This window comes from Mus caroli, chromosome 1 (assembly GCF_900094665.2).
Source record: "Mus caroli chromosome 1, CAROLI_EIJ_v1.1, whole genome shotgun sequence".
Lineage (NCBI taxonomy): Eukaryota > Metazoa > Chordata > Mammalia > Rodentia > Muridae > Mus > Mus caroli.
In genome coordinates this window covers 182477871-182500587 of record NC_034570.1, presented here as the reverse complement: position 1 = coordinate 182500587, position 22717 = coordinate 182477871, and the positions used below count along the sequence as shown (strand labels likewise).

Sequence of the window (22717 nt, the reverse complement as noted above, 5' to 3'; positions counted from 1 at the left end):
TACACAACACACACACACACACACAAACACATGAGCACACACAATGGTTAACTGCAATATGATAGATGTTAACTAGCTTGACTGTGGTAATCATTTTATAATGTCTCCATATATCAAAGCTTCAAGGGTACTCCTTAGACAATACAGCTTTGTCAATTGTACTTCAATAAAGATGAAAAATTATTTTCTATATGATAGACTATTCCCAGGGTATTTATTCCTATAAATAAAACCAACAGCCAACAGGCTAAAATGTCTTAAGAATTTTGACATTCTACAGTATTTGCTGGTGTGATATTGCTCATCCCTTCCTGCTTGGTACAGGAATTGGCCCCATAGGCTCATGCATTTAAGGCTTGATTTCTAACTGCTTGAAATTTTAGTTCATGGGGTCTACCCAGCAGAAGTCAGTTGCAGATACATGTCCTTGGGTTCCTATCGTGTTTTGTTCTCTTCCCTGGCTCCCTCCCCTCACTCTAGTGCCTCTTGTCTACCATGAGGTTTGTTCTCCCACATGCTTCCTGCCCAGTCATTCTGCCTCACTACACAAAACTGAGTCGCCCAGGGACTGTGGACTGAAATTCTGAGGGAAATCCTTTAGTTTCTCTCAGGTACTCAATGACCTCCTGAAGAGCTGATACATCTGGCAGTTCCTTGTGGGTATTGTTGGACCACATTTGTACCAACCATAACATCTTATTTGCTTGTTGCAATTTAACATTTTTTACTTATTTGTTGCAATTTCTGATACTAGGACTTAAACCTGGCACCCTGCCCATACTAGTAAGCACTTTCTTATTGAACTTTCACACACATTAGGAAAGGGGTCTACAGCTGTATTCTCTGTCCTTTTTATTAATAATTTTCACCTTAATTTTTTTTTTTTTGCCAATTTTAAAAGTCTTCCTTTCTTCCTTTCTGCATTGGTGTTTTGCCTGCATGTATGCTTGTGTGACGGTGTCAGATCATGGAGTTACAGATAGTAGTGAGCTGCCATGTGGTTGCTGGGAATTGAACTCACGTCCTCTGGAAGAACAGTCAGTGCTCTTAACCTCTGAGCCATCTCCCCAGCTCTGTTGTCTCTTTTTTTTTTTTAGAGACAGGGTTTCTCTGTGTAGCAGCTGTCCTGGAACTTGCTCTGTAGACCAGGCTGGCCTCAAACTCAGAGATCTGCCTGCTTTAGCCTCCCAAGTGCTGAGATTAAAGGCGTGTGCTACCACCGCCCAGCTTTTACATGGTGAGAACTAATGAAAGATCAAACGGACCCCAAGATCAAAATAAAGTGAAATTCAATGGAAGTAATCAAATGCTTAGAAACACGCAGAAACAGCACGCAGGGTGTTTCCAGTGCTAAGAACAGGAGGAAATTACATCTGGAAACACACAGAGCACAACTGGGAATTTATAATCTCCCATAAATGGTCAGATTACTTTTAAATTCTGAGACAGATTGACTAAATTGACCAGCTGGGCTTGAACTTACTTTGCAGCTCCAGTTTGGAACTTGGTATCCTCCGGTCTTGGTCGTATGACTGGGTTATAAGCCTGGTTACCAGGTGGCTCTCTGGTGCATTTCTTTGGGCCTTGCCGAAACTTCTCGTCTCCTGATTTGACCCTGTCTCTCTGTCTCTCCCTGTCTCTCTGTCTCTCTCTCTCTGACTGTTGATGCAAAGACATGCACTAAAGATCCTCCACATGGGCAGACTGTTTGAACACGTTCATAAAAAACTCAAGAGTCACTGATCATGTGGCATTAAGGAACAAACCACTTCTTTTGGATTTCATTTAACCGAGAGCAAGCCTAGATTTGAATTCTTCACCTCATGTTCCTGTGTCTTCACTGTACTTGAGTCTGAATCCGTGCTCTGCCTGAAGGCTGTCATGTGAGTGTGGCCCTGTGTGTTTGTCCCTCACAATGGGCTTTGCTCTGTATTTACTGAGCAGCAGAGAAGGGTATCCCACAAGGAAGTAAGATTTTACAAGAGATAAGTCACCAACACCAACTGGCCCTGATAACAAGATTTACAGTGAATGTTCACTTAAGAAGACTGCTTTAAATCTCTTTTGTGTGTTTTCAGCAGATGATTATTAGGGCACACATACATGACACTGGGTCATGGCATGGAGAAGCACATATTGAAGCTCACAGCTATGCATTGGTTTAGATTGTGAAAGTTGGTTATATGGGAAACCTAAGACAAGTAAAGCCCATTGTTACATTGTAACAGGCTGATTAGAAAGTAGTGTTGAGTGACCTCAATGTATATTATTAACTTCACCCCAGAAGCCCAGCAAAGCTTCCAGTCTCTTAGAATATAAGATAATTTTGTCAAAATGCATTCCCACACTCAAGTCTCTTGCCTATGTGCAACTGGATTCTGATGTTTCCATCAACTGTTTTAAATCTACGTGTAGTAAGAAGTACCACTTGGAATATTCCCTGCCAGCACGTCCTTCAGCTCGTTGCTTAGTCTTGCTTTGTGCTTTGTTATTGTGGGTGTTCTGCATGTGAGGCAAGGCTCCACCACTGAGCTGTGTCCCCTCTGCCAATGCTTACTTTTAAATTTTGAGACAGTTTGACAAAATCACTTTGTAGTCCTGGTTTTGAACTTCGGATCCTCCTGTCTTGGCTGTATAGCTGGGTCACAAGCCTGGAGTATTTTCTCTTACACAGATGTTTCTGACTTACATTAGCCAAACCTGACTTTCTTTTGTGTCTTCAAATGAGCACTGTGCACATGTAGAAAAAGAGTTAGACTTAAATGGCATTGAACCCACAGTAACAGGCCATTTAGAACCTGACACAGGAGAGGGCCACCCATTCCCCTGCCTGGGTCTGACTGTCCTAGAGCAGAGCTAACACTTTGGCACCTTTTGGGCCAAACCCTGGGATTTATTACAGTGACCAGACTTGTCAGGTACCAAGGCACACTGTTATTACAAATAAACAAGACATATATGTTGTATGCATGTTGGGTGCTCTCCCGAAGGGGTCGGAGCAAGGCTTCCACACCTTCCTCTTGCCTCACCTCATTTTTGTGGTGCGGGGTCTGCATTAGCCTCTAATTGGAGGCTTCCTGTTTAGACTAAGGCAGCTGGCCAGGACCTAGGGGTTCCATAGAGTCCCTACCTCCAATGATGGGGTTACAGGCACACCAGCCATGCCAGGCTCTTTACTTGAGTGTGGGGATTAAACTCAGATCCTCACACTTGCTTACCCACTGAGCCACATCTCTCCAGCCCCCAGGAACTGTTAGAAAGTATATTACGTCTTCCAAACAACAAAGGCCATATGATACCAAGAAAGTATTAACTTGGCATCCTGTGTTTTTATTTTGGGCAACCTGGCACTCCTGGTCCGGCTGTTTTAGTTGGTGCTGGGGAAGGTGGAAGTGAAGATGGTTTTAAAGTCGGTTTTGCAGAGATTTCTCCAGCTCTTTTAGTCTACTAAAAGCCCTTCACTGGTCTAAGTCATCTTCCTGAGCAGGGCAGGACGTACACACCCCCACCCCAGACTCATTCCTTTGGGGACCGGAAGAATCCTGGAGCCTGAGGTTCTGGTGGGACCCTGTGTAATGATTCCGCTCCAGTAAATGTACAGCGCCCTGGCCAATCCTGCGTTCGGGAACCCGGGCACAACATCTCAGGCCAGGCGCTCACCCCCCGCCGCCGCCTCTGACCCGCGCTGCGCTCGCGAGTCCTTCCCGGGCCGCGGCTCAGCGCGGCGGGGTGCAGGGACGCCTTCTCTCCCTCTCGCCCAGCTCTGCACACTGCGATCCAGGTGATTTCGCCCGCGTGTGAGACAGGGGAAAGCCGTGCATCGGGGGCGCGCGTGGAGAGCAGGAGGGGACCTAGGTGGTGAGGCCCCGCAGGGTCAGAGGGCGCGCGGAGGCTGGCGGCCGCGCAGGGGCCTGTGGTTGCAAAGGCCGCCAAGACTTAACCTGCGCGGAGACAGGGGGCTGGCTGGGGTGCCGCAGCAGGTCGTGGGAGGCTCGCCGCTGACGTGGGGGAGAAACGCAAGAGCGTTTCCGCTTCCCGTGTCCGCGTGCTGGAGGGCGGCGACACAAAGGCACGGAGTCCTGGGAACCGAGAACCCTGCTGCTCCCTGCATAAAGGGCGCCTACAGGCCCTCCCCACACCCCCACCCGGCCCAGCTCAGAGATTTCTGTTTTCTTCGTGATGTGTGTGTGTGTGTGTGTGTGTGTGTGTGTGTGTGTTGCATGTGCATCCGTGAGCGCAGGAAAAGCTCAGGAGACCCAACTTCCCATTTCAGTGAGACCGAGTCTTTCAGTCAAACACAGACAGGCTGGTCCCCCGGAGAAGGATTGCAGCCCCTGAGAGCATTTTATGTGCGATCTGTGTGTGAATCTGAATTTGGACCATCAAACCCGCGCAGCAAATGTTTAACCACTGAGCCCCAGTTCTCAGTTTAAAGATCCCTTTCGCTTTCTAGAAACTCTTTGGACTTAGTTTCCCTCATCTGTTCAGTGGCAAGACTGGGAGACACCAGTTTTTATGCAGGATCTCCTCTCCCAGATTCAACAGCTATTGGCCACTTTTAGATCAGGGCCTTCTACTGTTATGCAGTGTGTCTGCTCCTTTCAGTGTGGTGTTCTATTATGTAGAGCTAAGCATCTGCTCCAGTGCTACGGACACGGCTCAGGGAAAGCTTTGAAGGGCTGTGAACTTTCACTCAGGGCCTAGAATTCCATTCTTTCTGGCTTCTATTCTTCATGTTCTGACTTCCCTGTGATTTCTCTCCCCGTAGGATGGATTATGTGCTGGCTAAGGACAGTTCTGATGGATGTGTTGGTTTGACAGCACCCCAGAAAGACAAGCTGTGCTCTCTAAGACCCTTCAAGGCCACCAGCACCACTGAATTGTCTATGCTAGGGGCTGGTGTTTGGAGCTTTCTTTGGGGGCAAAGGCTTTACCTGGTTTTTACTTGGCTTTCTCTTGGAGAGTCACCAGCTGAAGGTGAGGTCAAGGCCCTGGTTGGCAGTTGGCAAGATCTCCTGGTGATCCCAGGCACTGGTCAGTGTGGCCCAAGGGCAGGGGTGCCATACTTTGGGGCCTCAGAGAAATAAAATTCTTGGTTCTTGCAGAACTTGCTACAGGCCTTTTTGGAGGCTTTTAAAAAAGGCGTGGAAAGAACTCAGGATGGGGCTGCTTGGAAGCAGGGGGCCAAGAGGTCAAGGCAGCCATTGCTACATGAGACCCTGTCCCAAGAAACAAAACCAAATTTAAAAATAAGTAAAAGTCATTAAAAATACAGGAATTATAAATAATACTGAAACAAAGTTATCAAAATGCCATGAAAGCTCAGATTTGTATAATGTTCTATTGCAGGATATTTGATCATAACTCTCATAAGAAAGAGGAGAAAGAGGGCAGGGGGAGAGAGAGGGGGGAGGGAGGGAGGGAGAGAGAGAGAGAAAGAGAGAGAGAAGAGAGAAGAGAGAGAGAAGGTAGTAGTTTAAGTTATCTTTTTTTTTTTTTATCAAAATGCCCCAGGGTAAGCAGTTTCAGGGAGAAGAGTTTATTCCTTATGCAGGTTAAGGGTTTATTCTCTTAGTGGGAAGGAGACAGGAGGCTGCTGGTCACATTATATTTATAGTCAGGAGGCAGAATGAACAGGAAGTGTGGCCTGACTATAAACCTCAATCAATGTCCGCTCCTAGTGACCCACCAGGCTCCACCTCCTAAGGGTTCCACAACCTTCCCAAACAGGGCCACCAGTCTGGCACCAGATGTTGAAACAACGAGTCTGTGGGGAACATTTCTTATCCAACCTTAATGCTAGTGTCAGGGAAAGAAAAGGAGTTTAGTTTAGCCAACGCCCTGAAATGTCCTGAGGATGCTCTAGGGAGCCAGCCACCTTATATTGGTGTACTTGAAAATTGAGAAGAAATTTCCTAGGTTTTCAAATGAACAGTCAAGGCATGAGGACTAGAAGAGTTGAGTAGTCCTGAGAAACTGAGTGTAGCTTAAAGTCCTTTTCCAGACCAGCTGGCTTCACAGTGAAATCTGCCAAACATTTAAAAAAATAAGTAAGAAAGGAAAAGGGCCACTACTTGGTTGTTTATGAGGAGGCTATAGCATTGCTGTGAAACTTGACGGGAAACTGTGTAGGACCTAAAGTCGATAAAGAAAGATACAAAGGATACAAAGCAATTAAGCCTTCAGCTCTGGTTTACTCCAGGCAAGTAAACTTTGTTCATATCAGGAAGGAATAAACTATTAAAAGCCAACTGTTGAGTAAAGGAGAAAAAATATTAGGTAAGTCATGTGTCTATGCACAGTACAGACTTTTGACAGGGGCTGTGGCTGTGACTCGTTGGTAGTGGGCTTGCTGAACACACACTGAGCCCTGGGTTCCATCCTTAGCACTGCATAAACAGGGCATGGTGACTTGCGTTTCTTATTCTAGCACTGCCGAAATTCAAAATCATGCTATGTTACAGCATAGGAGGCTGCCTGGGTAACAGGAGATATGGTTTAAAAACAAACAAGCAAAACAAAACAAACAAAAAATGAGCTTTTAGGGGAGGGAAATTAAAGAAGATTTACAATAATGGAAGATATATCATTGCTTTTTAGAGCCACAGAGTCAGTTAGAATTCAATCTTGGACTGCTTGTGGTGGCTCATGCCTTTAAGCCTGGCATCCTGGAGGCAGAGTCAGGAGCATCTCCGTGTGTTCCAGGCCAGTCTGATCTTATCTGTATAGCAAGTTCCAGCCAGGGCAGGGTTACATCACCATTAAAAAGAAAAAGGTCAAAACCCAGGAGATTGTCTATTGGCTAGGTACTCGGGGGCCCTAGAACCTTGTTAGTATGGAGAACTCTAGGCTCTGTACTATGTGGCCTGTTGTCATGGTCCTATTAGTGAGGTGTTGTGGTTACACTCTCCAGGACAGGTATCTGGTCAGGAGCTAGTTTGAACTCCTACCTTTCTCAATTATGAGTTTTATGGGGGTTTGCTACAGCCTTACCAGTTCTTCTGTCTGGTGACACGGTCCACTGCCCCACACTGACCGTGCTGTTAAGTGAAGCTCAAAACTGGACATAGGTGAGCTGTGGAGGCAGAGATTGGACTGGGGTCAGTTATGGTGCAGTTAGTAACAAGGATAGGAGAGAAGGGGGTTCTGGGACGTGTTGGTTTCATCACAGCGGTAATTACTTTGCTGAGTGTCATTAGTGTGTTGTTAGAAATATTGATGGACACATTTGCACCTTTCCATAGTGACAGAATTTATTAAGTAATAGTAAATTCACAACCACTGCCATTTTTACTTGCTGCAATTCACCACGTAGTTACGGGTTTCCCTTGTTAGCTGGTTTAGTCAAGCATAGATTCTTTCATTCCGCTCTTAATTACTGATGTAACCCTCAGATCACACATTACACATCACATAGTAAATTAGTCAGTCCATCAGTCAGTCTGTCTGTTAGGTTCTGGATGGGGTAGGTAGTTCAAGAAAACACAGATTACTAGGAACTAAGGAGTTTATTAGGAGAGATATCAATGTCATGAGCAGACAGAGAAGCAGCAAGGAGGGTTCAGGCCCCAGCCAAAGAGACAGGCTGGTAGGAAGAGATTCAGAGTCCACGTGGCAGAGGAGAACCTCTTCTTAGTGCTTTGAAGGTGGGGAGAGTTTCACAGCAAGAGCCAGCAGCCAGACTCTGTCTTCATACAGTGGTCTACTGTCTATGTATGTTTGTATGTAGGCTACAAAATATTTACACACGGTTAAGGCAGCTGCCGCAGCTTAAGTCCACGGCCCTTCAGAGAGACCTTACTGCGGGTGAGCAGAAGACTAAAGGGACTGCAAGGAGCACCTGAACTCATTTCCTGGAGGTGCAGCTGCAGAGCTGGGCTGCAGAAGGGAGGGTGGAGGCCTTGGAGGTGAAGAGCAGAGCCAGCTCCAGACAGATGGGAGGAGGACAGGTGGACAGTCAGCAATTTCAGTGACTACGTGAGTGAGCTGGTGAGGACAGAGCCAAGCCTCTGTGGTGGGTGGTGACTACGGCTGGGCAGGTAACAGGCTGATGGAGCCATTGGCACGGCAGTATTAGAGAGCCTCTTCTACCTGAGCCCAGTTGAGGGAATGCACCCCTGTCTCTGTCTGGTGTACTTGGGAAGTTCTTGGTCTGATTTTCCTGATATGATTTTAATATGCTAATGTGACCCCAGTGTACTTTGATAAAGGTGCAGGGTGGCACCCTCTCTGCCTTTAGGAATAAGTTATCTGTCGGTGCCAAGCGCTGGCCAAATGGTAGCACTTATGGGCACAACACAGGGCCAGCATCATCCTTCTCTAATGGAGTTAAAGCTGCTTATAAAATGGAGTCTCAGGACAAGGCAACACCCTGGGAAGCATTGTAACTTAGGGCAGAGTACATCCCTACCACAACAGCCAGTCCATGTCTTAAAAGCCTGCATTTTAAAAAGCATACTTCAATAAAAAATTATGTAAAGTGTTCCACTGTAAGAGACACTTGACTCATTCAGATTTCCCTAATCCAGGAGTCTGAAATACAGAGGGTGCATTATTGTTGATTAAAAAGCTGTAAGATAGGTTGAGAATTGTCAAGGGGGGAAATGCAATATCAGATCATTATTTTCTGTTGAACTAGGGACTTGAAAAAGTTGATTTCTTTTTGCTGGTCTTTAACACTCATATAAAAAGACTTAGGGTCATGTTTGGTGAGAGGATTGCTGGTGGTATGCCGCGCAAGCCAGAGAATGCTAAACTGAGGACCGAGCATAAAAATTGGCTTTTGGATTAATTTTCTTCCCGCTTGATTTAAAAAAAAAAATACATTATAACAATTGGATTAAAAAGATTTTGCTTCAGGGGCTGGAGAGGTGGCTCAGTGGTTAAGAGCAAACACAGCTCTTGCAGAGGACCAGGGTTGGGTCCCCTGCTTTTCTCTCAGGTGCCTTTACCTGCCTGCAGCTCCAGCTCCCAAAACCCCACCCCCACCTCCACTCCCAGTCACCCTGCTGGGGGAACACTGCCCACATGAGGCAGGAGTCTGCTAACACAGAAAGCCAGAATCGCCCTCCACCATCAGCTGAGCTATGCAGGGACTCTAGTCATGCAGGTGACCCCAGGGTAGTGATGTCAGCTGAAGCCATACTGCCCTCAAGTATGTCCTGAGAAAGATCCAGCCTTCTCTTCAAACTGGCATGTCCTGTTGCAGGTTCAGAAGTCTCCAGTTTGTGTTAAAAGAATTTCTGCTGAGTCCTGGAGTCACCTCCAGTTGGTCCATCCCCTCTTGCATGTCCTGGTGGCATTAGGTTTAGAGAAGGGGCTTCCCTTTATAGGATGTGGCCAGAAGACCTGTTGGAAGGGTCACCATGAGCCTGGACTTAGTTTCCTAGGGGGAGGGAATCATGTTATTGGTATTCTGCAAACAGAACTGCAAATGGTTCCATCCAGTTGGATCCTCAGAAGAAGTTGAGGCCCGGAGTTGGTCCACTCGCTGACTCCCCTTGAAGCTGTGGTTGTCCCTGCAGTATGCAGGCGTGTATTCTCATTGCTGTGGTTTCTGGAGTGCGCTCACCTTTCCTGAACTTAGAACTAAGGATATTTCTATTCTACTCAGCCTTGCTGTCTACGGCCCACCAACTCTCTGACATACGAGTTAGCATGGTTTATTCAGCCTTCTTCACTTGTCTCTGAAGGAATGTAGCTGAGGTAGACATTCATGTGTATTTTAATTACATCTACTTGGCTTTCAACTTTCCTTAGGAAGTATTTAAAATTATGCCTACATTTAAGTTTATTTACATTTAGATGGTTTATACCATCTTTTATCATTCTGACAGACCTATTTCATTATAAGGAAAAAAAAATTACTGAGGGAAGGTCAGAGAGACAGGTTGATGTGTCTGAGTCCAAGCTCTGCTGCTAAGCTGTGTGGCTCTAGTCAAGTTTCCTGACCTTGCTGAGCCCTGTTTTCCCCTGCAGTAGATGGTGACACCCTCAAAGCTATAAGTGTGACTAGAACAAGTACTCTTTCAGGACAGTGAATATGCAAAGTGTTCTTTTCAGGTTAGAGCTACTGAGAAACAGTAGGGAAGCCACATAAAGGAACCTCTTCACTTTAGAAATGAAGGGAGATAGCTCACTTTGTGAAATGCTTGCCACACAAGCTTGAGGCCTGAGTCCAGCCAGGCATAGTGGGATGTGCCCGTAATCCCAGGACTGGGGAGGTGGAGACCCCTGAGGCTTACTGCCAGTTAGTCACATTGCGAAGCTTTAGGTTAGTGAGAGATGCTGTTCCAAAAATCTAAGGAGAGTAATGGAGGAAGACACCCAGTGATACCCTCTGACCTCTGCATGAGGGTGTGCACAAAGCTACTCATAAGATGAAAATAAACACACACACACACACACACACACACACACCAGAGAAGAATGAGAAGACATGGCGGTTCTCCACAGTTTGTGCTTGAGATTCTTGTCCGGTGGGTCTCTTTGATATTATGAACCCAAGATACTTTAAAAACAGTATCAACCCTGGGTCTCTTCTTTCCAATATGTAATACAAAATCAATTTCCTGTCTGTTTCTCCCATCTGTCAACATTACAAGTTGGGACCCTGGTCCTGAGCTTTGACTTGCCCGTTTGTTTATGTTTAATGCCCAGCCACGACTGAGGCCTGGAGTAGTTTGCTGGTAGAACTTAATTCTCCGACATCCTTCATATAATTAAATATTCAGTGGCTCTCTCTTATCATGTAGGCCTCTCTTACCTGTGTGCAACTGTGATCTAGGAATATTAAATGTACTTTAATTAAAAAAATTTAAATTGTTCTTTCATGAAATTTGACACAAATTGTTAAATTGTGTACCATTCTGCCTGGTGTGTAAAGGCCCACCAGCCCCACTGCAGAGAGGGCATAGCTTCTCCATTGTATCCACACATCTGCCACCCCCCGCACACACACCCTGCCATGTCCGTCCTATAGTAAGCTTGTCCCTAGATTAACCATCGAAGCTCCAGTGTGCTTGTGTTAAGTAACATTAACAATGGCCTCAAAGCACAAGACTGGAAAATCAGACATGCAGCAGATCAGCCTCACAGTGTTTGCTTTAGTTTTCAAGCTGAAAGTTCCTAATAAGGAAAGAAAAAGACTCAGATGGGAGCTGCTGAGATCTACGGTTAAAAACATTTTCTATTCATGAAATTATGAAGAGGGGGAAAATTAAGTCTGTGCTCTTATGTTTTACACTGCAGAAGTCCCAGCCACTGTGCATGTATGTGCATAGCAGAAATCCCAGATACTGTGTATACATGTGCTCAACAAAAGTCCCAGCCACTGTACATACATGTGCTCAGCAGAAGTCCCAGCCATTGGGCATGTAGACACATAGCTACTATGAGAAAGACCTTCTTCCATCTGTGGCTATCTAGACAGGATATGATAGAACAAATGATCCTGACTGAAAATAGTTTGACTTAGAATTCTTTGAGTGGTGTTGAGAGGGTATTTTTAGCTTGGGTTTAGTGGGATGCAATGCCCTCTAAAACCAGGGGTGCCTGGGTACAGACGGTTCTGTACCATCTGCAATTGCAGGCAAGCACTGAGTGGGCGTTGGTTTCTTTTCCTATTGATGTGATAGAATACTCTGACAAGCAAGTTAAGGAAGAGCGTTTCTCTTGGCTCACCATTTGAGGGCATGGTCTACTGTACAGGAAAGTGATAGCTCCAGGACCATTTGCATGCTGTTCAAGGGGGGGGGGGGGGGGGCTGAGCATGGGAAAAGGAAGAAGAGTGACCCCAAAGAAGACTTGAGGGCTGCCGACTGCTGGAGGAGAAGAGGAGCAGGTGGGGGTGGCTGTGGTCAGGTTAGCTGCTTTTAGTTGGATTTCTTCCACTCAGGGCCTCAGCCAGGTAGGCTAATGATGCATTAAATCACCAACTAGTACCTGCCAATGTCTCTAGAGTGCTTAGGGCTAGCCCTGGGCTAAGTAGTTTTCATCTAACCCATCCACCAGCCCCATGGGCATCTGGGAGCTGGCTACCTTCGCATGTGTGGTTCAATCAGCCCATGGCTGAGTTCTGAGTTCCCCTGTGCCCTTGGGTGGAAGCTGTAGGGACCAGATCCAGATTTTTAGGTGTGCTGGGGGAGACAATGCTACTGCTTTCCTGATAATTATTAATGCTATGCATGCGTGCATATGATCACCTCATGTATAATAATACAGCTGAGACTGCAGCAAAAAGAAATGTTATAAAAACGAGTCCTTCACAGGTAAATCCTTCACGCAGAGGCATTGCTCAAGATAGAGGGATCTTCGAACAAGCAGGGCTTCTAGAAATTTCCCGAAACACACCAGGTTATTTATGTTCAGATTACAGAAGCACTTTTAAGGAACACTTTACAATTACAATTCTTCGTGAGACGAGACAGACGTCTAGTGCAGCCTCTGTCTTCTGTGACAGGAGATAGGCTAAAATACCAAGAAAACTTCCCTTCTACTCTTGAAAAGATGGCCTCTCTGTTTATACAGAATTCCAGAAATCTGTTCTAGGAGCTAGATGGCAGGGGTGAAACAGGGAGAAGTATACGAAGTCAGGATCCTCCAGAGAGCAGAAGCTGTCACTCACGGGAGAAAACAGATCCCTGTCCTGGACAAGGTCTCAATCATTAGGGGAAAGGGTCCCAAAGGCAGGCAACAGAGTCCTAGACAGCCCCTGCTCCCACTGTTGGGAGTCTCACATGAAGACCAAGCTACACAAGTGCTACATATGTGCAGAGGGTCTAGGTCCATCCATGCTTGCTCTCTGGTTGGTGGTTCAGTCTCTGTCAGCTCCATCGGCCCAGGTTAGTTGATTCTGTAGGTTTTTAAGTGGTGTCCTTGATCCCTCTGGCTCCTTCAACCCTTCATCCTGGTCTTCTGAAGGATTCCTTAAGCTCCACCTTACATCTGGCTGTGGGTGTTTGCATCTATTTCCGTCAGTTGGTGGTAAGGTCTCTCTGGTGAGAGTTATGCTAGGCTCCTGTCTGCACGTATAGCAGACTATCATTAATAGTGTCAGGGGTGGCCTGTCTCATGGCATGGGTCTCAAGCTGGGCCAATCATTGGTTGGCTGTTCCCTCTATTTATGCTCCATCTTAATTCCTGTGCATTTTGTAGGCAGGAAAAATTGTGGATTGAAGGTTTTGTGTAGGTCTGGGTTGATGTCCCAGTCCCTCCAATGGAAGTCTTGCTTCCAGGTGGCTGTTTCAGGTTCCATATCCACTATTGCTAGGAGTCTTAACTAGGGCATCCTCATAAGTTTCTGGGAGTTTCCATTGTCCTAGATTTCTAGGATCCAGAAATGCTTCCCACTTGATTCCAATTGTGTCTCCTAGTACTCTCTCCCTCTGTCGTCCCCCGACTTGATCCCTCCTGTTTCCATCCCCACCCTCTCCCCCACCTACTTCTCTCCCACCATCCACCTTGATGTCTGTTCCCTTCTCAGTGAGATTCAGGCACATCCCTCTTTGGACCCTCCTTGTCACCTAGCTTCTTTGGGTCTGTGGGGTGTAGCATGGCTATCCTATACTTTATGCCTAGTATCCATTTATAAGTGAGTACATCCCATGTTTGTCTTTCTGGTCAGGGGTACCTCACTCAGGACGAGCTTTTCTAGTTCCATCCATTTGCCTGCAGATTTCGTGATGTCTTTGTTTTTGATAGCTGAGTAGTATTCCGTTATGTAAATCAACCACGTTTTCTTTTTCTATTCTTCAGTCAAGGACCATCTAGATTGTTTCCAGTTTCTGAGGTAGAACTATTCCCAATTTTCTGAGAAACTGCCAAATTGACTTCCAAAGTGGTTGCACAAGTTTGCACTCCCACCAGCAATGGAGGGGTGTTCTCCTTTGCTCCACATCCTCACCAGCATGAGCGGTCACTTGAGTTTTTGATCTTAGCCATTCTGAGAGATGTGAGGTGGAATCTCAGAGTTGTCTTGATTTGCATTTCCCTGATGACTATGGATGCTGGACATTTCTTTCAGTGCCTCTCAGACTTTTCTTGTGGCAGTTTAGCTAGGTGTGGTCAGGACAGCTTGGGCTGAGGTCATCTGTAGAGTCAGGGACTGGCACCCTTCTACATTATTGTCCATGTAGGTTTCACCAATTCTGGTCAGCATGAAAGGGTAGAAACCAGGAGACCCCCCCCCGATGGGCTCACCCTTCCCCACAGGCTCACCCTCCCATACTCATGAGGCAGATATGCATGGCATCATGTGTGGAATTCAGTGTTTATGTGTCCAGATTAAAATCCAGTTCCTTTGTGAGAAAGGAGGCTGAGTGTGTGTAGGAGAAGCAAGAAAGGGAAGAGGAGGAGAGGGAGGAGGAGAGGAGGAAAGGGGTTATCTGTGTTTTGCAGCTACTCTGCCTTTCAAAGACATTGGTATTCATGGAAAACATGGCTACCCTTCATTGCTACATCCCAGGCAAAGTGCTTAGTGCTGTGGCCTTGGAAATCATGTTCCTTATTTTTTTATAGGGGGGATAAGTGTGCCCACAAGAAAACGGAGTTCTAGGATGTAGGAAAGATTGGCAAGTGGGGAGTGTGCGTGCTTGTGTGCGTGTATGTATGTATGAGTGTGTATGCACCCAGGAACAGGGTTTTGGGTTGGGATTATGTCAGTGTCACCCTGAAATGTGAAGGGTCCTTGGGAGCTAGCTCAGTTGACATCAAGCGGCCAATGTGCAGTGTTACTTTAGTGACATTTTGTCTGTCTCTCTCCTAGAAACTCACCACACTACACTGGGAAGCAGAGACTCCAGCTATGCTGCCCAGGTGGGAACTGACTCTCTGCCTGCTTGTTTCCTTGGGCTTCCACTTCCGCTCTTTCTATGAAGTTTACAAAGTCTCCAGAGGTAAGGTTCCACGATTTTCTGATGACCCGTCAATGAGGAAGTAGGTGGGAATGTCTGAGATGGACAATTTGAGAGGACAGTCCTGTGGCAGTGTGATTCGTGCTGGGCTGTGCCACCCACACGCATGCAGTGTGAATCCACGGTGGGAGCCCGGGATTGTCTCTCCTGCTCTTTCACATGGTGGCTTGTTTTCCAACAGCTGCTGCTGCTGATCCTCCTCCTCCTCCTCCTCTTCCTTCTCCTCCTCCTCCCCCTCCTCCTCCTCCCCCTCCCCCTCCCCCTCTCCTCCTTTTCTTTCTTTCTTCTTCTTCTTCTTGTTCTTCTTCTTCTTCTTCTTCTTCTTCTTCTTCTTCTTCTTCTTCTTCTTCTTCTTCTTCTTCTTCTTCTTCTTCTTCTTCTTCTTCTTCTTCTTCTTCTTCTTTCTTCTTCAAGATTTATTTATTATTATGCATAAGTACACTGTCAGCAGGTAAGAGCAGTCAGTGCTCTTACCTGCTGAGCCATCTTGCCAGCCCTGCTGCTTTTCTTCTTGATGCTGGGCAGGGAACCTCTGAGCAGTGTCCCCAGCCCATGACAACAGTAGGAACATTTGAATTACTTCTCTTGAAGGCCATGTAAAGAATTTGCACTGAGGAGTCAATGTAGATTCAAAGTTTCCTTTAAACATCTTTCTTTGCAGGCTTATGTCAGACACATGAGGTGTGAGTCACTCACCCCCCTTCTGTTTCTTTCTCTGTGTTTTTCATCTTGCTGTGCTGTCCAAGCTAACCTCAGTCCAGGCTTTCCTGCTTCAGCCTTCTGAGTAGCTGGGATTACAGAGAGTACCACCAGGCCCCACTCGCATAGTTTAATATTTAATATTTTCCTGGTCTGGAAACTGAACCTGGGGTCTTGTAGCACATGCTAGAAAGTAGTCTAACCCTGAGCTACTTCCCCAAACCCTCCTCTTTGGCTTTTTATTTTGAGACAGGGTCTTCCTAAGTTTCCCACACTGGGTGTGAAATTACTTGGTAGCCCAGGTTGGCTTTGAACTCACAGCAGTCTTCTTTCCTGCCCTGGCTTCCTGAGTAATGGGGTTACAGGTAGAGCCACCATACGGACAGAGCTGCTGAGCTGGACTGAGGGAAGAACAGGAGCTGGGCTGGGGAGATGACTCAGTAGGTAGAGCGCTTGCCTGGTATGGCTGATCACCTGGGTTTGGTTCCTAGAACTCACAGAAAGGTAGATGGAGAGAGCCAACTCCTGATTTCTGTATGCACACCATGATGCACATGTGCATGCAATACACAATAATAATAATAATAATTAGGGATTAGAGCTATCCAAGTAGCAAAGAACGCTGAGACCGTGTGCCAGAGATAGGGTTGCAGGCTGTAGACAAACTTGTTCTCTGCCCCTGGGATGTGAGAGAACATAGCATGATCAGAGCCACAGATCACTCAGCAGAACTGGGATGCAAAGCATGATGGGAGACCTGACCTTGGACTGAAGAACAGGTGTTGGGGTGTGACAGCTGTTAAAAGTCCATTGAGAGATTTGGGCTCTGTCTTTTAAAAATATATATACTTTTAAATTTTTATTTTATGTGCATGAGTGTTTTGCCTGCATGACATGCTTGGTACCCACAGAGGCCAGAAGAGTGTGTTGGATCCCTTGGAACTGGAGTTATAGATGGCTGTGAGCTGCCATGCAGGTGCTGAGAATTGAACCCAGGTCTTCTGGATGAGCAGCCAATGCTCTTGACCACAAAGCCATCTCTCCAGCCTCTAGACTTTTCCTTTACAGCAGAGGGGAATGTGAGGAAAGTTGATATGGTCTCTTACAGCGGCAAAGGCAGGCGGTAGGGTTGTAGCTTAGTGGTATGTTTAGTATCTGTCAGACCCTGGCTTGCATCCTAGGATCATAATAAAATACAATAGCAAATAGGTTCTGGGCAGCGTATGCTGTCCCTGCAGCTCACCAGGGTTAATCTTGCTGCCAGTCTCCATGTTGACCATTCAGAGGAGCTGAGAACTTTGGTAGAAACTGGCCAGGTAACTTCCCTCTTTTCTGGAACCTTGAGTTTTCAGAGTCAGTGTAGAAGGGGCTCTGAGCCTGGCTTCACTCTGGGTCCTTTCCTCTTGTCTCATGGACTCTTTATCTCAATGTAGTGAGAGTATCACTCAGAAGACAGGCCTCACAGCAGAATTACCGTACCCATGATAACCAGGTCCCTGGAGTCTAGACAGCATGAGATGTTCTTCAGCCAGAGCCTCAGAGGTCCTCAGAAGTGGTCCTGCCTCCTGTGAGGTTTTTGCCCAGCAGGAAAGATGGAAGAGAAAGGGAGTTACCATCTCCTTTCTAACGCACAACTAAAGTCACTTTCATCATATTTGTTCACAATCAGTTCGCCCTGGAGCCACAGAGGCTGAGGGAGGAACTTGGGGAGGTTGTCTTGGTGGGGATCCATTTGCCTAGCACACCAAGGCATGCTATTGGAGCAGAAGAAAGCAAAGATAGATTTTTGTCAGCCAGCTAGTGTCTTCCCTACATGGCTGCATTTTATCATCAAGCCAGTCTTTTCCATAGATGGCTGTCTGTCTCCCTCATCTTCCACTATATGATAAGCTCTCTCGGAGTTTTGTGATTTAAAAATAATAACTGCCGTTTTTTACAACTCATTCTTGCGTGAAACTTTTCCCCTCTGGGAAGGTTTTGGCTTTGTCGTAGTTTTAGGTTAAGGGTAAAGCTGAGTGGTGTGTAGAAGCTTCCTAACATCCGTGTTCAGGACGTGCGGCTTTCTGTTCATGTCCAGCACCTCGGGGGTGGGTTTGTCCAGTTTAACAACAGCGTTGTTGGCCAATGTCCTCAGCTCACATCAGAGCTCCAACCGAGGTAGTACATACTTTGTTGATTTGAAAAGTGTGTACTGACATACGTCCATAATTAGAGTATGACACAGCAGTTTGTCCCCTCAAAAGGCTCTGTCCTGCCAGCTTATCTTTCTTCTTACCCACAAACCCCTGGTCCTTTTACTGTCACAATGTTTTGCTTTTCCTAGAATGTTGTATAGCTGGAGTTTTGTGGTCTATACCTTTTTAGTATGGCTTCTTTCCTCTAGGGCTTCGATGTGTTTTTCATAGCTCATCAGCTCATCTTTCTCTCCCGCCTTTTCTTCCCTTCTCTTGGAGACAGGTCACACATAGGATTAGGCTGTCTTTGAATTTTTTATGTAGCTGAGTCTGACCTTGAACTTGTGATGTTTCTGCCTCCACCTCCTGAGTGTTGGGATCGGATGTGGGCTACCACTTCCAGTTAATGCAGTGCTGGGGATTGAGCCTGGGTGTTTGTGCGTGTTAGGTTACAATTCTGAGCAAGGGGCAGTATCCTGCTGACCTCACACACTGCATTCGAGTCATCCATCCACCACTGAAGGCATTGTAGCCATTTCCAAGTGTTGGCCGCTGCATGCAAAGCCTGTAGAAACAGTTGTGTGCAGGCTTTTATACGACAGCTTTTTACCTTACTTGTGTACTAAGCAATGTCATTGCTGGGTCCTGTGGCAAGCGTTTTATTTTTGTTAAGAACTGCCCAGCTGTTCAGCTTTGCACTGTGTGACTCAGGGGAGGTGGGAGCACTTACCCAGAACAGTAGAAAAAATAATCCTTATCACGCATCCTGAGTTTTTTCTTTGTTTTTGGACAAAGTCTCACTGTATAGCACAAACTGGCTTCAAATCCATGGTAATCTTCCAGCTTCATCTCTATGCTACACCATGCCTGGCCTACCATGCGTCTGAAGGCTTGCTTAATGAGCCTTGAGTTAATGCCTTTCCCTAAAAGAGGCCATCTGTGTTTGTGGCTGTGTCAGTGTAATGTAAGACGTTCTGAAGATGAGAGTCACCAGTTGTCACTAGCAACAACTGTTGGTGACAGGCAGACACTGTGAAAGCACCTCTGTCTTCTGACTGTTCCCTGCTTGCTGTTCATGCTTAGGCTTTCTGGTTCTTGTGTCCACTTTGAGGGTTTGTGGTGTTCTGGGAATCTGTCTGTTTTGTGGAGTGCTTCAGTGCAGCGTATCACGCTGTGTGGTTTTATGTTTGTGTCTCCTTTATCTTTCCCGTCTCTGAGAATTAAACAGTTTTACTTCTACTGTTCTTCTCCCTTATTCCCGGCCCCGCCCCTCGCCTTACTGTATATTTATTTCTGTCTCTCTTTCCCTACCTCTCTTGTTCCATTTTCCCACACGCCCCTCGACAGTGTCTTTTCCTTTCTTTGATCAGCTGTGCTGGAGCGCCTGTGAATCTCAGCTTTTGGCTTTGTTAGAGGCACTCCATTGATCTGTCACGCTTCCCAGCTCATCGATGTCTGAACGGATCATTTCTGTCTTTGTTGTTCCTCGGGCTTGGGTAGTTCCTTTTTGTACCAGCTTCATGGGTTGAAGTGTTAGCTCACTCGTTTCCTAAGCAATGTGTTTGTATCATTGTGCTGTATCTGACTGACTTTTCTCAGGATTCCAGAGTAGAAATTGTAAACTGGAACTATACTGATGTATTGCAGGTTTCAAAAAAATCATTGGCTGGTGCAAGGCCCCAGGGGTTAAAAGATTTTGTTGCTCTATCATAAGACCCTGCTTTGGTTCCCAGCAACCGTATCTGGTGCCCTGCAACTTTCTGTAACTCCAGTTCCAGGGATCCAAAAGACCTCTTCTGGCCTCCAAGGGCACCTGCATGCTCATGGTACACATTAATTCATGTAGTTACACACACACACAATCTAATATATATATATATATATATATTTTTTTTTTTGTCTGTTTGAACCAGGGTCTTGTGCAGCCCTGAATGGCCCCAAACTTGCTATGTACGGCTTGGAGCTTCCCATCTTCCAGTTGTCACCTCCCGAGTGCTGGATGACAGATACGTTTTACCATGCCTAGTTTCTCTTTCTTTTTCTGGGGACTGAGCCCAGGGCTTGATATGGACTGAGCAAACCAAATGATACACAAATACCAAATGAGTACCAAGTGAGTATACCAAGTGAGGCACACCTCCGTCTGATTTTTGTGTTTTTGAGACAGGGTTCTTCTATATAGCCCAGGATGACCTTGAACTGCAGACCATCCTCATGAGTTCAGTGGCAAAATAAACAAATACATAAATAAATAATTCATTTTTAAAAAGCTGAAGGTTTGTAATCTTAGGTGGGGGTTAGGGGTTAGGGGTGGGGGTGGTGTGAGGGACTGAGGTGGAGGGTGGAGGAGCTGGGTAGGTGGGTGGAGATATAGACAGGCAGATACCCCGGGATTGCTGGCCCACTAGTCTAACCTGTTTGACAAGTTCCAGTCCAGTGAGAGACCTTGTTTCAAAACATAAGGTGGACAGTGTCCCTGAGGGACATCAACCAAGGTTGTCCTCTGGTCTCTACATACAATTATATACACTCTCGTGTACACACACACACACACACACACACACACACACACACGAAGACATAAAATAAAACACTACCAATAATGAGTGTTGGGTTGTGTTCCTTTGCAGCACCTCATCAGACGAGAGATGATTTTCTCTTTTTGACCTGCTAATGATATTTTATTTTAAGGGAATAAAGTTTTCAGGAGCAACCACAGTGACTTCTGTTGTGTACCCTCCCTGACCATGGTATTTTATCAACCTCTTTTCTCTGAATTGAAAAGACAATCAGTTTCTGAGTGTGCCTGGTCAGACCTCGGTTTTATCCTTGGAGATTCCAACATGGCACCGAGACTCTTTCGTATACCATGGGCCCCTTCCTTTTTAGTAAACCATGTAACTGGTGCCTGAAGTCTCTGTCGCTTCTTTTCACTCTCTTGCAAGCTGTGGCTGCCCAAGTTCCCTTCGAAGCAGATTCCTCGAAAAGTTCCCAAGTGTTTCTGGGCTATTGGCATATTTACCTTTGTCTTTTTAAGGCAGTGTGATGATAATATTTTTCAAGGTTCCTGAGCTTTTCGGATGTGTCTACCACACTCCAGAGTCAAATACTGCATGTACCTTATGTCCCTGTCTTAAGAAAATGTTCAGCTTTATCCATTTAGCAGATTTATTTTCTTTCTCAAAGAACAAAGTTTGGCAGCTTTTCTGTTTTCTGTGGTAATCACTTTCTAATGAAAGTAGCCATGTGGGATCCTGCTGACCCAATAGTCTGCAAGCATGCCTTTCCGCAGAAGTCGCCTGTTACTGACATTTGCATAAATGGACTTCTGCCTTCTGTAGATTTGAGGTTTCAGGTCACCTACTTTCCCTTCTTTAGCCGTCAGTGAACTGTCGCTAATGTCTTTGTAAACAAACGCTAACACCCGGGGATCTAAAAACAGCTTTCCTGGTGCAGAGTTTCTGTCTGACTTGCCACCTCTCGTTTCTTTGTTATTATGTAGCAGTTGTCTCCAGAGTAGGATACAGCTGTAGCGAACACATTTGCCCCACGCTTTCACTTTCCCCTGTTAGCCCTGCAGGCACGGCCATTAATAATCTCAGTCTATGAGAGCATGACACAGCAGTGGTTGTAAGTGGGCCTTTTCCTTTACATGGTTCATGCAATGCATCAACCTCTCACAGGACAAGGGCTGGGTGAAGAGCCAAGTACTAACTGTTGCGATTGAGGATTTGTTTGCAAGTGGGTTGGTGACTCTAGAGAACTCATTCTACCATATGGGTGGGGGAGGCAAGGGATCCTGTCCTTGCCTAGGGAGCTTGCTGAGGGTGAGAGGAGCCACTGAGGGAACTGGTGATAGGACTTGAGTGCCTTGCTCTGCAGGTCGCCAAGGATTGAATCTGTCTCCCAGTGTCCTCACAATCAAGGCTTCCAGTGTGTCAGATGGCACTTGACAAGTCCTTGTCAGTCACAAAACTACTGAGTCACTGCCTTCCTCCAGGGATACCAGATCTCTTAGTCCAGCCCCTTTCAGGCTTGCTTTGTTATTGCCTTCTGTGTTGGTTATTGTCCTTACCGAACTTTTCGCCAATCACAGCAACGTGGTGGTTGAGAAAACAGGCAACGATGTGGAACGTCTTCCTCATTCCCTACCTGCTTAATTGCTTTGAGACAGGGTCTCTCACTGATTAGTCTAAGCTAGCTGCTCTGCAGCCTTGGAGATTCTCCAGTTTCCACCTCTCCGGGACTGGGTTTATAGATGTGTGCTGCTGTACTAGGCTTTTCCTGTTTGTCCTGGGGATCTGAACTCAAGACTTCATGAGCACACGAGACTTCATGGTACAGTGAGCACTCTACGAACGATGCCATCTCCCCATGCCCCTCTGCCCAGAGCATGGCTCTATCAGCAATTGGCCTAAGTTCAGAGTTCAGGAGGCTTGGTCTTCTTGGGAGATCTTCCTGCCCTTTGTTATTTTGCATCCTATTTACAAATCTCATGTGTTTTTATTGAGTTATTTGTGACCCACATTCTCATTCTCTGAGAGAATTGGAGGAGGAAAGAAGAGGTTGAAGCCCTGGGCCTCAAAAGTCATGGAAAACCTGTCTTACCATGTATGTCTCTGCTGTAGCATAGTCTGCTTATGAAGTTTTTTTTTTTTTTATAATAAATTTATTTGCCAGAATATGATGATTCAGGTATGTCATTTTCTTTTTTTTTATTTATTAGGTATTTTCTTCATTTACATTTCCAATGCTATCCCAAAAGCCCCCCATAACCCCCCCCAACTCACCTACCCACCCACTCCCACTTCTTAGCCTTGGCGTTCCCCTGTACTGAGGCATATAAAGTTTGCAAGACCAAGGGGCCTCTCTTTCCAATGATGGCCGAATAGGCCAGCTTCTGATACAAATGCAGCTAGAGACACGAGCTCC

The 22717-nt window shown here is 46.1% G+C and overlaps 1 protein-coding gene across 1 annotated transcript in view; it reads left to right on the top strand.

Moving 5' to 3' along the window:
* Positions 1–3529: 3529 nt before the first annotated feature.
* The window catches only part of Hhat (hedgehog acyltransferase), a 241969-nt gene continuing 222781 nt past the window's right edge, over positions 3530–22717 (top strand). The window contains exons 1-2 of the mRNA XM_021171103.2: positions 3530–3781; positions 14765–14894. Of these exons, the coding sequence (XP_021026762.1) occupies positions 14804–14894 (91 nt within the window). The 5' untranslated portion in view covers positions 3530–3781; positions 14765–14803. The remainder of the gene's footprint in view (positions 3782–14764; positions 14895–22717) is intronic.